Source organism: Chlorocebus sabaeus, chromosome 26 (assembly GCF_047675955.1).
Source record: "Chlorocebus sabaeus isolate Y175 chromosome 26, mChlSab1.0.hap1, whole genome shotgun sequence".
Classification (NCBI taxonomy): Eukaryota; Metazoa; Chordata; class Mammalia; order Primates; family Cercopithecidae; genus Chlorocebus; species Chlorocebus sabaeus.
The window spans coordinates 49,933,090-49,948,951 of NC_132929.1; the positions used below are offsets into that span (position 1 = coordinate 49,933,090).

General features: G+C 54.9%; 1 protein-coding gene across 4 annotated transcripts; it reads left to right on the plus strand.

Moving 5' to 3' along the window:
• The first annotated feature begins 1,175 nt into the window (after positions 1–1,175).
• On the plus strand, positions 1,176–10,682 carry ISLR2 (immunoglobulin superfamily containing leucine rich repeat 2). Of its 4 annotated transcripts, none has more exons than XM_008015916.3 (4): positions 1,176–2,170; positions 4,433–4,500; positions 5,082–5,191; positions 6,633–10,682. In XM_008015916.3, the coding sequence occupies exons 3-4, from the start codon at positions 5,113–5,115 to the stop codon at positions 8,876–8,878; spliced, it is 2,325 nt and encodes a 774-aa protein (XP_008014107.3). In that variant the 5' UTR covers positions 1,176–2,170; positions 4,433–4,500; positions 5,082–5,112; the 3' UTR covers positions 8,879–10,682. The 4 variants fall into 4 exon arrangements, with proteins under 4 accessions (XP_008014107.3, XP_037866094.2, XP_008014111.3 ...); XM_038010166.2 differs by lacking the exon at positions 1,176–2,170 and adding an exon at positions 2,197–3,367; XM_008015920.3 differs by lacking the exon at positions 1,176–2,170 and adding an exon at positions 3,387–3,982.
• Positions 10,683–15,862: the final 5,180 nt, after the last annotated feature.

The window sequence follows — 15,862 nt, forward strand, 5'->3', positions numbered from 1 at the left end:
AGGTCCTCCCCTATGGGGGAGGCAGGACACAAGCCTGTAGGGGTGTGTGCAGCAGAACATTTTATCAAACCTGTGTCCAACTCTGCAAGGCAATAATAATGGCTAATTCAGCTACTGTATTTAAAAAGTGGGCAAGTACTGAGCACTAAGTGCCAGGTACTAAGTGCTTTGCATGCATTGATTCATTTAATCCTCAAGGTGGCCCAAAAGCATAGGTATTCTTTTGTTGTTGTTGTTGTTTTTAAAGATGGAGTCTCACTCTGTCACCCAGGCTGGAATGCAGTGGCACGATCTCGGCTCACTGCAATCTTTGCCTCCCAGGTTCAAGTGATTCTCCTCCCTCAGCCTCCTGAGTAGCTGGGATTACAGGCACGCACCACCACACCCGGCTAATTTTTGTGATTTTAGTAGAGACCGGGTTTCACCATGTTGGTCAGGCTGATCTCAAACTCCTGACCTCGTGATCCGCCCGCCTTGGCCTCCCAAAGTGCTGGGATTACAGGCGTGAGCCACCACGCCTGGCCAGTACTCTTATTTATGCCTTTTTTTCTTGAGGCACAGAGAGGTTAAATAACTTGGCTAAGGACACACAGTCAGTACATAATGGAGTCTGATGCTAGAACCTGCCCTCCTGACGACTACATAGAGCCTGTACAAGGAAAGGCCGGAGGGGGAATTACAAACTGGGCCTGGCTTCCCTGAGGAGTGATCTTTCAGCTGGAAATTAGAAAAGGAAAGCAGCTTCTTGGAGGTGAGGGACTGGAGAGAACGTGTGTGTGCGCGCGCGCGCAGAAGCTGAAAGATGGAAAACAGTGAGTGTTCAGGGGCTTCTGGCTGGAGGGCAGCGGTGGGGAAGGTCTCCGCAGCCTTAACCGGCTGCTATGGTGGGGATGTTTGATGCCCATCTGGGCCCCGGCTTTCTTATTCTCAGAGGCCCTTCCCACATCTTTAGGCAAGTCCATTAAATCCTCTGCGTGCCACATTAAAATACAAGGGCATATATACAACTCTGAGTGCAGTTGCAACAGAATCGTTTACACAATATTGCATGTCCTAAACATTCAAACATCGATTTCTTCCAATTTTGCCGTTTCCTTTTGCACCTCTTAGCGCCAATAGATTTTTTTTCAGATCTCAGATATTTATTTTAATAGGCCCCTGAGAGAGTCATAAGACTCAGAGAGAAGGGAGAATGGGAGAGGTGTGTAAGCAGCTTTCGTGCCAGGGACTAGTCGTTCAAGAATTAGGAGACGCCCTGGGCACTGGAAACACTACGCAGAGCGAAGTAGGGACCGCGCCTGTGTTGTGTAGGGGGTCAGAGGTTGCTGATACCTGGGACATAGACTGGGTGGGCACGGGAAGTAAAGCCTCGGGACTTTGGTTAAGCGCGCCCCACTGGAGTATCGCGCCGCAGGACTGCAGAGCCGCGGGCAGCGCTCGCCTTGGTGCAGGGTTCCAGCCACATCTTCCTCGCCGAGCCGGCACCCTCCGCCATTGATCCGCCTCTGCGCCCGGCAAGCGGTGTCCAGCAGGGGGCGCGCGCGGAGCAGGCTTGGGCCCCAGGAAGAGCGCGCGGAGCAGGCTTGAACCCCAGGAACAGCGCGCGGACGGAGTCGCTGCAGCAAGTCCCCAGATCCAATGGGTTTCAGTCCTCCCCACCATCCCGACGCTCCGGATTCACAACGTTGAAGTTAAGGGTCGATCCGCAAACAGTGGCCAGGGGCTCCAGCTCTCCATTCCTGGGTCTATCTGGGGTCGGCCCCAGCCTGGTTAGAAGCCTTAGTCTGGATTCGGCAGATTCTGAATCTGGGACCCTCTGCGCTCCCGGCTTGGAACCTTGTCACCCTCCCCTCCTCCACCCCTACTTCCACACACCTGATTAGTTGACTGTTTCTTTAACGATCAAAGACGTGGGCGGCGGCGGGGTGAGGTCTTGGTTCCCTGCTACCCAGCCCTCCCGTAACTGTGTCTTTATTAACGTTATAAACATTAGACCCGCTTCTGCGCACCGGGCGGCGCCGGACGAGGTGCGCGCAGTCTTCTAGCTGAGCTCGGAGGCAGATCCAGAAGTCGCGGCTCCCACCCCAGGCCTCGGCGGACTCTGCCTGGGGCGACTCGGGCTCCAGCCCTGCCCCGGCGGGCACTGCGCTCTCCAGGCTCGAAGGCAGGGGTAAGGGGCGTCTTTCCCCCAGGGCAGCCTAGGGGACAAAAGCATTTGCTGTAGAGTGAGCTAGAGCCTCCGGGGCCTGCGGGAGTCAGCTCCAGCGCAGGGGTGGTCACTGCGTCCCTAACCACCCAAGGTCTCCCTGCCGAACTCCTTGGCTTCTGCAACCCTGTCAAGACAGCAAGGAAAGGGGGTCTTCCCTGGTCCTCGGGCCCCGAAGTTTCCGGGTTGCTTATAGGACGGGTTCCTGCAGTCCGGGGAAGCTCCGGGCAAATAGCGAGCCTATTCTCCCTTCCACTACCCAGATTCTGCCTCCCTGCGGAAGGCAAAAAAGAAAGAAAGAAAATAGGTAAAAACCGGGGGAGGGCCCAAAGGCCTTGAGTCTCCCCGCCTGACGCCCCTCACTCAGTCTCGAAAAGTCCCCTGGACACGCCATCCGGACCGGACTCAGCTCCAGCTGCTGGGCCCCTGCCTCCTAAGATCCTTCCCTGGCATAGGCTCCCAAGACCGCCCCCTCAGGGATCCCAATACCCGGACAACTGCCCAGGACGCAGCTCCCCGCCCCCACCCCCACCTTGTTCGGCAGACAAAGAAGGGTGTGCTGGTCCCGCTGTCTGCGTCCCTCCCCCGACCCCACAAGGCCTAGAAACCTCAGGGACTCACTCCCAGGCTAGGGACTCAATCCTGGCTGTCCCACCACAGGGTCCCCGGCAGGGACGGGTCACAGTGCTCTCACCCCTCGACCCTTCTCGAAGACACCTTCCCTGAAAGGCGCCTTGCGCCCTCCCCATGGGTGGGCTGGGGGGATCCCAGGCCAGAGCAGGCTGTGTGAAGTTCTGTGTTCTGAACTGGGGCTAAGCGAGATGCGATGGTTCCAGCCCGCTGGGCCGCCTGTAGCGACGGCAGGAGTAGGAGAGAGGGAGGGACGCTTGGAGCGTGAGCGCACCAGTCTGTTCATATTTAATTTACAAAGCAGCCTCGGAACCCTGGGCCGGGTGGTCTCTTTAGATGCTGCGCTCTTACCCTGTCTCTCTTCCCCACCCCCTCCCCTAGCTCATTAAGATGCTCAACACTCAAATCGGGGTATTGATCTCCACGGAAGCCCCAAACCCGCGCCATCGACCCACCACGAGAGACCCCCATGGCCCGGGGTGATGGCTGTGGGACTTGGTGCGCCCGGAGAGCTGAGTGGCTACAGAACGGGTGGGGATTCTGCGTGTCTCCCGGAGCCTGAACCCCTTTCCTGGTTCTGGCCGGTAGCTGTCTCCAGGGCTAACGTGGGCAGCGCAGGGGGGCGGAAACCGGGTTTTAGCCAAATGCCTCGACATCGCCGCGCCTCCGCCTCCTCATCGCTGAAAGAAATGTCGGGGTTTCATCAGAGCTAGGGAGCGAGAGTCGGGAACAGCGAGTCTGCTGAAGCCGGCTGTTGTGTGAGGGTGTGAGACGGCAGGGCGGTGGGGGGCCACCGGGGCTTGGGGGATAGCGCGTGTAGGGTTGACCCAGTGTCTGCTTGAGAGGCTGGGAAGATATGGGGGGCAGGGATGGGAGAAATGCTCAGGCCTGAAGTCCCCAGCCCACCGTGCTCAAGAGTAGCGGACGTTTTGACACCATCCTTGTCTGTGCTACTGTCTGCTGCAGCTTCCTTGCCCCGTTCTCCTGGAGCAGGCAAGACCTGGAGTGAGGTGCTTGGGTGAGCTCGGGAGAGCTTCCCCATGCTCCACCTGTCCCGCGGTGCGCTTAGGCCAACGAGCCGGGCAGTGGGCTTCAAGCGCTGGTTTAGCCACAAAAGACCAGATGTAAAGAGTTCCGGTTTAAGAGGTTGGGCAGGGCTACGGTGGGCTGGGGAGGGGGGCGTCCCTTCCCAGCACGCCCTGCAGGGCTGTGCGTTCTGGTCTCGGGTTAGACTAGCAGGCGGGGCGGAGGGGGGTTGGGGCGGCGGCGGCGGGGGGAGTCTAGGGCTTATATCAGCCCAGATCCAGGCAAAAATGGTAGGGAGGGCGCGGCGCTCTGCTAACACTATCAATTATGCATCGTGTTGAACGTGGCTTCGGGGAGGAGGCGGCTAGCAGCGGGGGGTGTGGGAGGGAAGGGTCCGCGCGAGCTCTGCTGCGCGCAGCTCCGCGGGTCCGGCTCGAGGTCTGTCGGTGCCACCGCCTGCATTTGCAAAAAGAGTTTAATGGCAAAGACACTCCTTCCCCCACCCGACTTCAGCCGCGCGGCTTTCCTTCCCCCAAATTCCTCAAAGATGGTTTGTCTCACGTGTTGCAGGGCGTAAAAGCGGCTTGCATTCAATTAGCAGTGAAGCTCGCGGGCGCTGGCGGGACAGGCGCGTGAGGGTGAGTTCGCGTGAATGTGTGTATGCGTGTGCGAGAGGAGAACGGTAAGTGTCCCGTGTGCAGGTGTGCCTGTGAAAATGCGTGTGAATGTAGCAGGGACTGAACACATTGATGCGATTATTACCTGATCATGGATGATTGTAACGTGTGAAGGTCGACTATGGGGAGGGTGTGAGGGACTGTGTGTGCGCGAATGTGTTTGAACGTTGAGGGGGGAGGTGGTGTGATGAGAGACAGTAACAACGTCAGCGGCTGTGTAAATGTGGGGGTACCTGGGTTATGGGGGGTGTAGTAGGCTGCGAAGAGCCCAGCCGGGACGGTGGGCGTGGGATGCCCCTTATGACCGACTTGGCCTTGGGGAGGGTCTCCGTGGCTTTAACAAAAGTAGACCCAGCAGGAGGCGGGAGAGGCTATGCGCGTCCCCGCCAGGCCCTGGAGCGCGCAAGGACTTTCTCCAACCTGCAGCCAGAGAGGTGGGGGGAACGGACGCAAAAGGAAAAACTGAAGTGGTACTTTGGGGCCACCGAGTCCCCAAACTTACCTGTCCCTTTCTTTGCCCCCGCCCCCCGTTTTCCTCCCAGCCACAACACAGGCGAGTATCTTCCTTGGGCTATGTTTCCTGCTCTGCCACACCGGGTCTGGAGAAGGGGGTTCAGCCCTAGGACATTTACTGAGAGTCGGCGAATATTGGGTAAGTAATGGGGGCCACCCCACAACCTTGACCCAGGTGAGGGTAGGTCCAGCCTAGAGCACCCCATGGGGTGCGGGGCTGGCGGGGAGGTGCTGTCTGGGAGGAACTGAGAAGGGAGGGAAGGGACCCTCCCAGAAGAGCACAGGCAGAGTGAAGGGGCAGGTTCCCAAAGACAGGCTGTGGGAGGGGCTCTGCCAAACCTGACGGCCGCTCCAGAGGGGGCAGGGGAGTCTGTGCAAGTTCGTTTGTGTGACCGGGCTTAAGGTTTTATGGGGAGGGGGACCTTAGGCACCGCAGAGCTGTGGAGAAAGGCGCAGAATCTTTCACCTTCTCCAGCTTCATTAGGTAGTGGCAGCTCCATGACCTGTTGGCTGAGGACGCCTCTGCCCAATGGGAGCTGCCTGGGGGACCTGAGAGGAAGCTCTAGTGACCACTCTCCCAACACACCTGGTCCAAACATGGGGGAAGGATCTCCTTCCCCATAAGGAAGGTTGGCAGAGCAACCTTCTCCCCTCACAGGAGCTGCAGCCCCGGGCAGGTGACTTCGGCCTTAGATGCAGAAGGTCATGGGGATGGGCTTCCCCAGATCCCACATCTCAAGTCGTGCAGTGCAGGTCCTCCTCTTGCTTCTCTGCTGGGTTTTTATCACGGTGGAGGGCTATGTGCACACACGGGCGCATGCCTGTGTTCTTGTGGATGGGTCGGTTCGTGTGAGGACTTGGGTCCTTGTGTCTGTTAATTCTCACAATGGACAGGAAAGCGCTTTGTACCGTGGTGGAAAACGCTGTACAAATGCCAGTTCAGTTAAGAGAACAATGAGGTCTCCAGGGTCTATTTTATCCGTGTCTGGGTGCATGTGTGTTTGTGAGTTTAGGAAATGTGTTGTGAGCCTCCTAATTGAGCATCAGGTCCTCTAAACGCCTGCAGAAGTTGGCGGTTTGATGATGAAGCCCCGCGTCTGTTTGTATTGTTGTGCGCCTGAATGGGCGTGTGTGTGAGTGCTGTATGTGGGACAAAGGTTCCAGGGAGGACAGCCAGTCTCAGACAAAAATGTCCTTCCTGGGTAGGATCCATTTCACCGAGTTAAACTAAGGCTTAGAAACACAGAGAGGGGTCCGTGAGGAGCCCGCTGGAGATAGGCGAGCTGCGGAGCCTACAGAGGGGCCAGCTCCAGCGTGAAGCAAGGAGTAGGAAGGAAAAAAAGAGCGATGTACCGGGCCGCCGGAAAAGGAAATTAGGGCCCTGGGAGGGAGCATCCGTTGAACCTCGAGATTTTTATTGACCTTCACTTCTGGCCAAGAGAGCCTCCTGGCCATAGAGGAGGTTACCGGAGTCCCGGAACTTGTGCTAGACGGGTTTGCGGAGGCAGAGCTTGATAGGGGAGGTAAGCTAGGGTTCAGTGAGTCACTTTCTTTCCTCTTTCCCTGGCTTCCATCTGCAGGAGCCGTGATGTTCCCCCTTCGGGCCCTGTGGTTGGTCTGGGCGCTTCTAGGAGGGGCTGGAGCATGCCCTGAGCCGTGCGCCTGCGTGGACAAGTACGCTCACCAGTTCGCGGACTGCGCTTACAAAGAGTTGCGCGAGGTGCCGGAAGGACTGCCTGCCAACGTGACCACGCTTAGTCTGTCCGCGAACAAGATCACCGTGCTGCGGCGCGGGGCCTTCGCCGACGTCACACAGGTCACGTCGCTGTGGCTGGCTCACAATGAGGTGCGCACCGTGGAGCCAGGCGCACTGGCAGTGCTGAGTCAGCTTAAGAACCTCGACCTGAGCCACAACTTCATATCCAGCTTTCCGTGGAGCGACCTGCGCAACCTGAGCGCGCTGCAGCTGCTCAAAATGAACCACAACCGCCTGGGCTCTCTGCCCCGGGACGCACTGGGTGCGCTACCCGACCTGCGTTCCCTGCGCATCAACAACAACCGGCTGCGTACACTGGCCCCCGGCACCTTCGACGCGCTCAGCGCGCTGTCACACCTGCAACTCTATCACAATCCCTTCCACTGCGGCTGTGGCCTTGTGTGGCTGCAGGCCTGGGCCGCGAGCACCCGGGTGTCCTTACCCGAGCCCGACTCCATTGCTTGTGCGTCACCTCCCGCGCTGCAGGGGGTGCCGGTGTACCGCCTGCCCGCCCTGCCCTGTGCACCGCCGAGCGTGCATCTGAGTGCCGAGCCACCGCTTGAGGCACCGAGCACCCCACTGCGCGCGGGACTGGCGTTCATGTTACACTGCATCGCCGACGGCCACCCCACACCCCGCCTGCAATGGCAACTTCAGATCCCCGGTGGCACCGTAGTCTTAGAGCCACCAGTTCTGAGCGGGGAGGACGATGGGGTTGGGACGGAGGAAGGAGAGAGAGAAGGAGATGGGGACTTGCTGACGCAGACCCAAGCCCCAACGCCGATTCCCGCACCCGCTTGGCCCGCACCCCCAGCCACACCGCGCTTCCTGGCCCTCGCAAACGGCTCCCTGTTGGTCCCCCTCCTGAGTGCCAAGGAGGCGGGCGTCTACACTTGCCGTGCACACAATGAGCTGGGCACCAACTCTACGTCAGTACGTGTGGCGGTGGCAGCAACCGGGCCCCCAAAACACGCGCCTGGCGCCGGGGGAGAACCCGACGGGCAGACCCCGACCTCTGAGCGCAAGTCCACAGGCAAGGGCCGGGGCAACAGCGTCCTGCCTTCCAAACCCGAGGGCAAAATCAAAGGCCAAGGCCTGGCCAAGGTCAGCATTCTCGGGGAGACCGAGACGGAGCCGGAGGAGGACACAGGTGAGGGAGAGGAGGCCGAAGACCAGATCCTCGCGGACCCGGCGGAGGAGCAGCGCTGTGGCAACGGGGATCCCTCTCGGTACGTTTCTAACCACGCGTTCAACCAGAGCGCAGAGCTCAAGCCGCACGTCTTCGAGCTGGGCGTCATCGCGCTGGATGTGGCGGAGCGCGAGGCGCGGGTGCAGCTGACGCCGCTGGCTGCGCGCTGGGGCCCTGGGCCCGGCGGGGCTGGCGGAGACCGGCGACCCGGGCGGCGACCCCTGCGCCTACTCTATCTGTGTCCAGCGGGGGGCGGGGCGGCCGTGCAGTGGTCCCGCGTAGAGGAAGGCGTCAACGCCTACTGGTTTCGAGGCCTGCGGCCGGGTACCAACTACTCCGTCTGCCTGGCGCTGGCGGGCGAAGCCTGCCACGTGCAAGTGGTGTTTTCCACCAAGAAGGAGCTCCCATCGCTGCTGGTCATCGTGGCAGTTAGCGTATTCCTCCTGGTGCTGGCCACAGTGCCCCTTCTGGGCGCCGCCTGCTGCCATCTGCTGGCTAAACACCCAGGCAAGCCCTACCGTCTGATCCTGCGGCCTCAGGCCCCTGACCCTATGGAGAAGCGCATCGCCGCGGACTTCGACCCGCGTGCTTCCTACCTCGAGTCCGAGAAAAGCTACCCGGCAGGCGGCGAGGCGGGCGGCGAGGAACCAGAGGACGCACAGGGGGAGGGCCTTGATGAAGACGCAGAGCCGGGAGACCCAAGTGGGGACCTGCAGAGAGAAGAGAGCCTGGCGGCCTGCTCACTGGTGGAGTCCCAGTCCAAGGCCAACCAAGAGGAGTTCGAGGCGGGCTCTGAGTACAGCGATCGGCTGCCCCTGGGCGCCGAGGCGGTCAACATCGCCCAGGAGATTAATGGCAACTACAGGCAGACGGCAGGCTGAACCTCGGCCCGTCCGGCCCGCCCATTCCCGACCTCCACCTAGGGTGCCTGGGAGCAGCAGTCTAGGGCTGGCAGGACTTATGTCCCCCGTCCCCAACCTTCACCTACTCCTCCCCCTTACCACTTCGCAACCTTGACTACTAGGGACTTCTAGTAGGGAGTGGGCCGATTTCACCAGTCCCGGCTACCCACGGCTGCCATTCTCCCTGCGGGCTGAATCCCCTTACCCGCGAAGCACAGTGTTTCTCTTACCCATGCAAGACTCCACCCGCAGACGATGGGCGATATCTATGTCCCTCCATTCCCATCGCGATTATCTGCGAAATCCGCCCCGCAGCCCGCCCCACTGTGGGCTCTGGAGCCAGAAGAAACGAGCGAAGACGTTGGAAACCTCACGGTAACGCCGTGGTTTCGGGGCCAGCCCGGGCCAGTGGAGTGCTGTGGGGTCGCACTTCGACCTCCCCCTCCCCCTTCCTTCCTTCCTTCCTTTGTTTTTCCTTTTTTTTTTTTTTTTTTTTTTTTTTTTTTTTTGTGACGGAGTCTCGGGTCTGTCGCCAGGCTGGAGTGCAGTGGCGCGATCTCGGCTCACTGCAACCTCCGCCTCCCAGGTTCAAGCGATTCTCCTGTCTCAGCCTGCCGAGTAGCTGGGACTACAGGCGCGCGCCACCACGCCCAGATAATTTTTTCTATTTTTAGTAGAGACGGGGTTTCACCATGTTGGCCAGGATGGTCTGCATCTCTTGACCTCAGGTGGTCCATCCGCCTCGGCCTCTCAAAGTGCTGGGATTACAGGCGTGAGCCACTGCACCGGCCCCTCCTCCCTTTCAATCCCTACACCCAGAAGCCGGGATTCGTGGCAACCCCTAATTTTTAGTTCCAAAGCCACCTCCCGGCAGGGAACCAAATCCTTCTGTCCTCCCACCCCCACCCCACTTCTGGCCTGTTGGAGTCCAGCCCGGTGCCTGGGGCGCCTTTCAGCTCCGCGCTCAGATTTTCCTGTTTTCGTTGTTTTCAAAGACAGCGACATTTCGGGTCTGGTGCTAACACCCCCTTCCCAGCCTCTGGGAAAATCGGGTGTGTATGTCGGGGGGTAGGGAGGGAATGCGTTTTCTGTTGTCTCTCTCCTAACTTAAAGCGCCGCAGGACCGCGCGCCTCTTGGCGGCTGAGCGCGTGGACTTGGTCCCGGGCCAATTTCGTTATCCGTGTGTTGGGCTTTCCGGAGGTCTGTGCGCCCAACAGCGCCGCTCCCGTGGATCCACCCGACCCAGACCCAGCTGGAAAGCGCCAGAGGCGGAGGAAGCTGACTGTGGCCTCCCGGGCCACGGCTCTCGGGAGTGCTCGCGCCCTAGTTCGCACAAAGCCTGCGCGTGACTGTGCGACTGTGAGGTGGGATCCGGATGGAGCCGAGCCCCTCTGTCCTCGCGTCTTGGTCCTCGCGTCGCCCCGCCCCTGCTTCGGCGGGAATCGTTGTTTGCCCGGCGTGTAGTCCCTGACAAGCGTGCCCTGTAGAGAAAAGTCTGTGTCCTGTAAAGTGTGACCGTGTAGTGTAGGGGGGCGGGCGGGGGTGCAGATGGGCGGGGAGGGAGGGGAGGGGAGGGGCGCGGCGCGGCGACTGGGGGCGGAGTTCTTTTTTCCATTTTGAAAGAAAGCGTCGGGGTTGGGGTGGGGGGAGTTTCAGTCCTCGGAATCTGCCGTCTTCGCAAAGCGCAGCACAAGCGCGGGCCTGGGACGGAGTAGCCCCCGGAGCCCGTGCCCTTTTCTAAACGCGTCTGTATGCAAACAGTCAATAAAACAATCGATTTGAGCTGGGCTCGGTGACTTTTTGTCAGGGGACAGAGGGAGGAGGCCTGGGCGATGAAGGAGGAAATCGCGGAAGGAGGGAGTACCCCTGCCCCCCGCCAGCCTCCCGTTGGTATCTTTTGAGTGATTTTGTGTTTGTGTGACCATCCCGTGATTTTTTGCCAGGTGTTTGCACCCAACCCTTCTCTTGGTGTCTCAAACTCCAGGGTGGGGTGACAAAAAACGAGGGTAGGCTGGAAGTGAGTAGGGGGGAGGTTGCAAGAAAGGAGGGCGGGTGTCTGCAGACCCTAAACACAGGGAGTCTGAGTGTGCGTCCATGTACATTTGCACTCGAGTGTGTGCGGCACCGTCTTTCACTTGAGACTGTCGGTGTAGTGGGGTGTGGCTGTGTGTGGTGTCACACTGCCCAGTTTCTGTGTCTCCACATCACCCTTTGAGTTCCTTGAGAAGCCGATGGGAAGAGAATGGGATTCACAGGGACAAGACTGCTGTGGCTTGCACAAGAGAAGTCACAAATAACACAAAGTACAGAGCCGGCAAACGATGTAAAGCAGGAAAAGGGGAGAACCTGGCCAGGCCAATTGCCCAGAGCAAGCGGGCACGTTTGGCCTGGGAGCCAAGTGTGTGTGTTGTGTGGGTGGGTGGGGAGCACTCAGTGAATGATGCATGGACAACCGTCAGGGTGTGCTAAGGGGGTGCACCTGTGGAATCAGGGTTGAAAACACACTGATTTCACAGTCCTAGAAAGGGGGTTTCTTGGGTGAGGAACAGGAGAGATGGGGATCAAGAAGAGAGGCTGTGGTCCTGCCCAGCCTAAAACACAGGGGTTGGGCTGCTGTGTGTTTCAGCTGAATCCTCCTAAGATAGGAAGAGGCAGGGAAGAGAGGTGGAAGAGGAAAGCAACAGAAATGGGAAGCAGAAAAAGATTCTACCTCCCCCCTCCCTTCTTCCTGCTTCCAATTTCTTGCCCTCTTTTGCTGTCTCTGTGTGTCTTCCTAATTGGACCAGTCCAGGCTGGGAACAGGCCCAAGTTCCAATGCTGGGCATCCTACCCCAGCCTCAGGTCTGTCCTCTGGCATAGGTGGTGGCTGTGACACTTCTTGGGGCCTGAGCCCAGGTTCCCTTCCCAGACCAGCAAAGCTAAAGTTTTCAAGAAAAATTCCCTTCTGAGGGCCAGAGCCTGAGCCCTGCCCCTGGTCACAGCCCAACACTGCAGTCCACCCTACTGCCTGGGACACAACTCAGGAATATTATCTTTTAGGAAGACACCTGCTTTGTTCTACCTGCAAATCCTACCTCTGAGCAGGGGGCAAGGACTGGCCCAATTCCTAGGGTCTAGTTAGGAATCCAATGACATGATTGCTTCTGGGAACAGACCTGTCTGGGCCAGTGAGTGCTCAGCAGTTTTGATGCAACTCAATCATCTGGTCATGGGTCTCTAGTGGGAAGACAGGCCCCTTCCTTTCCCTGCCTGCCCTAGGAATTGGGGGCCCTCCACGAGACCCTCTAGGATCCTGAGTGTCACTAGGGCAGGTGGAGAGGAGCTGAAAGCTCTGCCCCTCTTTGTCCAGGGCCACACATCCTAATGTATTAGCAAACACTACTCAGCTAGACCTTGTGGCTTCTGGGCATGGCCAGGCCCAAAGGCTCCATCCACAGGCAGGAATGAATAGTGTTGGAGGCCAAGGACCAGGGTGCTGGGACACTCTGCCAACTGCCCATTGAGATCCCAGCCCTCTCAGGAACACTCCAGTTTCTTTCCAAAGGTTGGGCACATGCACAGAATGGTCCCCAGCCTCTGGCTTTCCTTCCTACCTCTTTTTAAATGTAATTAATTTAACTTATTTAATTACATTAAAATAAAATGTTTTCCTTTCATTTCCTCTCCCTTATTCCTCTCTGTTCTAACTTATTCCAATTCAACTACCAATTTGAGGTTGAATTCTTTTTCACAATGTCCCCATCAGGTAGTTGTACAACTTTGGCTTGTACTTGTCCAGAGATGGGGAGCTCACGTTTCACTCCCCTCTTCCAAGGAATGAGTTGTTTAGCAGTTTAAAATGTGTCTCTGCCTGGGTTCCACCCCTCAGGCCTGACTGCCACTGGCAACTGCTCTGGGAGAACCTGTCAGGTGTAGAGGTGTAATCTCCACCTCTGACCCTCTGTCCCTGGCTCCAAGGCTTTCCATTCAATACAACTTTTTTGAGCGTTTCCTGTATGCTTCATGTGCTGTGCTAGCTTCAGTCTCTCCAGTATGTCTTGCTGTAAAACTTATTTGGATACCACATGGAAATGGAGTCTAACAGCTTGAGGAGTGTGTGTGTGTGTGTGTGTGTGTGTGTGTGTGTGTGTGTGTCTTGGGAGACCTGGTAAATGATCGGAGAATGCAATATGACAGCAGTAGCTTCAGAACTCAGAGCAATTTATCAGGAGCAGTAATTCTTTGAGCTACAGAAACCAGATGGCTGGGATGTGGCCTTGAATAGGATCAGAAACCTGTCTGAAGAAAGGTGATTTGAAAAGAGTGCCTCCTCCCCCGACATGTTTCCTAACGATCAGCTGAAATGAGAACCATCTTGAAGATCATTAAAGTCCATTACTATAAAAGAACAAAGGAAGGCAGGGCTTCTTTGAGAAAGAAGCAGCTGGGGTAGGGTCCTCTAGTCCCAGATCTTGTGTCTGGAATGCAGCCCTCCACCAATGACATCCAAATAACAACCACAACTAAAGCGAACATCTCCAAAGATTCATTGTCAGTACACGTATGGCCTGTGACTCCCTGATGGTCATCTCAGTTTTTCCTCCTAGATCTCAGTGGAATGCATTTTGGTAGGTAGAGGGAAAGGAGTGGCATCTTGCCATGACTACCCTGCCCCACATTTGTTAACAGAGCCCCAGTTATGAGACACTCCATAGGGGAAAAGGGACCTGCTGTCTGCACAACGGGAGGCGTCACCTGCAAAGAAGGGACCATGACTGTGTAAGCACAGAGCAAGAAAAACTGGGGAATCTCCTTTCTCTGCAGAAATCCAAGCCTGTACTGTGCAGAAAGCCAAGCCCTGGTACCAGGACATAAGAAAGGCCCCTTGTTGAGGCCATAAATTGCCAAGTCTGATCTAACAGATACCTTTACCTTATAAGTTTCCAACATAAAGGTATCGACAAGAGAAATTCTGCTGGACAGTTGGGAGGAAGCAAGTGGAGCCATTTCAGTTGTAATGTGTCAATTAATTGATTGCATTTGAAATGTAGCCACTCACACCTATCTGTTCAATGATAAGATTTTGCCTTAGGACTCAATAGAGAATAACATTGTATTGAAAATGAAAGATCTGCTGTGACTGGCATATAGAAGAGATTAAATTTAAAAATGTTTTGCAATATTAGCATTTTGTTCAAAATATGACCAGTGTTCCTAATGAGACTTGATATGGATTTTTTAAAAAGCCATCCAAAGTCCCCATGATGGGCACAAAAATAAAACCAACTTGTTGGGTTAAATTAGTTGGAAAGACTTTGTATCATTCCATGGTTGAATAAGTAATTTATGGGATTTAAAGACAGTATGATTTTGAAAATTGTGCTAATTGTGTGTGCTTTGTTTGGACATGTAAATGTAAATTTAATAATTAAGTTTAAGTCCACATGGAACAAAGAGAGAAAAAGTGTTTTTATTTTTATCAACTGTTTACTGCTTACATGTATTCCCTTGTGTATTAGGAGTTAATTTGGTTTTGGCAAATTAAATGCATTTTCTCCCAGCCACATTCGCAAACTGTTTCTTAAATTGAGTCTAAAAGCCATTCAAGGCATCCAACCATTTGAGAGAAAAATTTCTATGATTATATAAATTACCAAGGAACTTCATAAGAATTGATCAGTGTGGAAATGGGGAGAGAATGGGAATGGAGAATTAATTACCAAATGCTTTTTAATAATAGAGGCTTGCCACACATCTAGACTAAGAATGCTAATAGTCACCACCTAATATTAGTATAAATACTAATAATACCAATAGTAGCTAACATTTATTGAACTCTTACTATATTTCAGGCACTTTCTATGGATCTTACAAGCTTTATTTTGTCATTCCTTATAGTGATCCTGTGAGGTAATGTTATTATTATAATGTATAGACAAAGAAACGAAAGAGCACAGAGGGTTAGTAGTTTGTTGAAGATCACACAGCTGGCAATTTGCAGGGTTGAAGTTTGTCCTTTTGTTATCTGACTCCAATGCCAGAGCTCTTAGTTGCCAAGCCAAACCTCCTCCTGAAGCCTCTACAAACCGGTGAAGTGTAGAATAATATATTTTCTACATGTTTAAATTTGCTGCTAATTACAGTTTGTCTAGAAAAAGGATTTCTCTTGCTGTTTCTCTTATTTCTCAAAATAGCATTTATTTTTTTCTGATTATAAAAGTAATGCAGGCCGGGTACAGTGGCTCGTGCCTATAATCCCAGCACTTTGGGAGGCCAAGGCGGGCAGGTCACTTGTGATCAGGAGTTTGAGACCAGCTTGGCCAACATGGAGAAACCCTGTCTCTACTAAAAATACAAAAAAATTAGGCAGGCGTGGTGGCATGCGCCTGTAATCCCAGCTACTCCAGAGGTTGAGGCAGGAGAATTGCTTGAACCTGGGAGTCGGAGGCTATAGTGAGCCAAGATCACACCACTGCATTCCAAGGTGGGCAACAGAACAAGACTCCGTCTCAAAAAAAAAAAAGAAAGAAAGAAAGAAAGAAAATAAATAAAAGTAATGCATATTTCAACTAGAATTGTCTTTGGTTGCCATTGGGAATGTAAGTGGGTATAGCCACTTTGGAGAAATATTTGGCAATCTAGGAACATTAAAGATACACATACCTCTGACTCAGTAATCTCACTCTTGGGTATATATCCAATAAAAATGAGTGTTTACATCCATCAAAAGACAGAAGAGTCCTTTGGTGGATGCAAGTACAACGATGTTCATAGCAGTTTTATTTGTAATAGCCCCAAATTGGAAACAACCTAAATATCCAAGAGTAGAATGGAGGAAGTAACCTGTGGTATATTCATACCCTGGAATACTGCAGAGCAATGAAGAACAAACTGCAGTTACACACAACATGGACGTCATCACGGTGAGCGAAACAAGAAAGACACAAAAGATTATGGAATGAGTGATTTAATTTATAGGAAGT

Bases quoted from the DNA above. Each gene is read 5' to 3' on its own strand.
- ISLR2 (XM_038010165.2), top strand. From the start codon at position 4,780: ATGGGGGGTGTAGTAGGCTGCGAAGAGCCCAGCCGGGACGGTGGGCGT. The intron at 5,192-6,632 runs GTAAGTAATGGG...TTCCATCTGCAG, and splicing joins TGAGAGTCGGCGAATATTGG to GAGCCGTGATGTTCCCCCTT.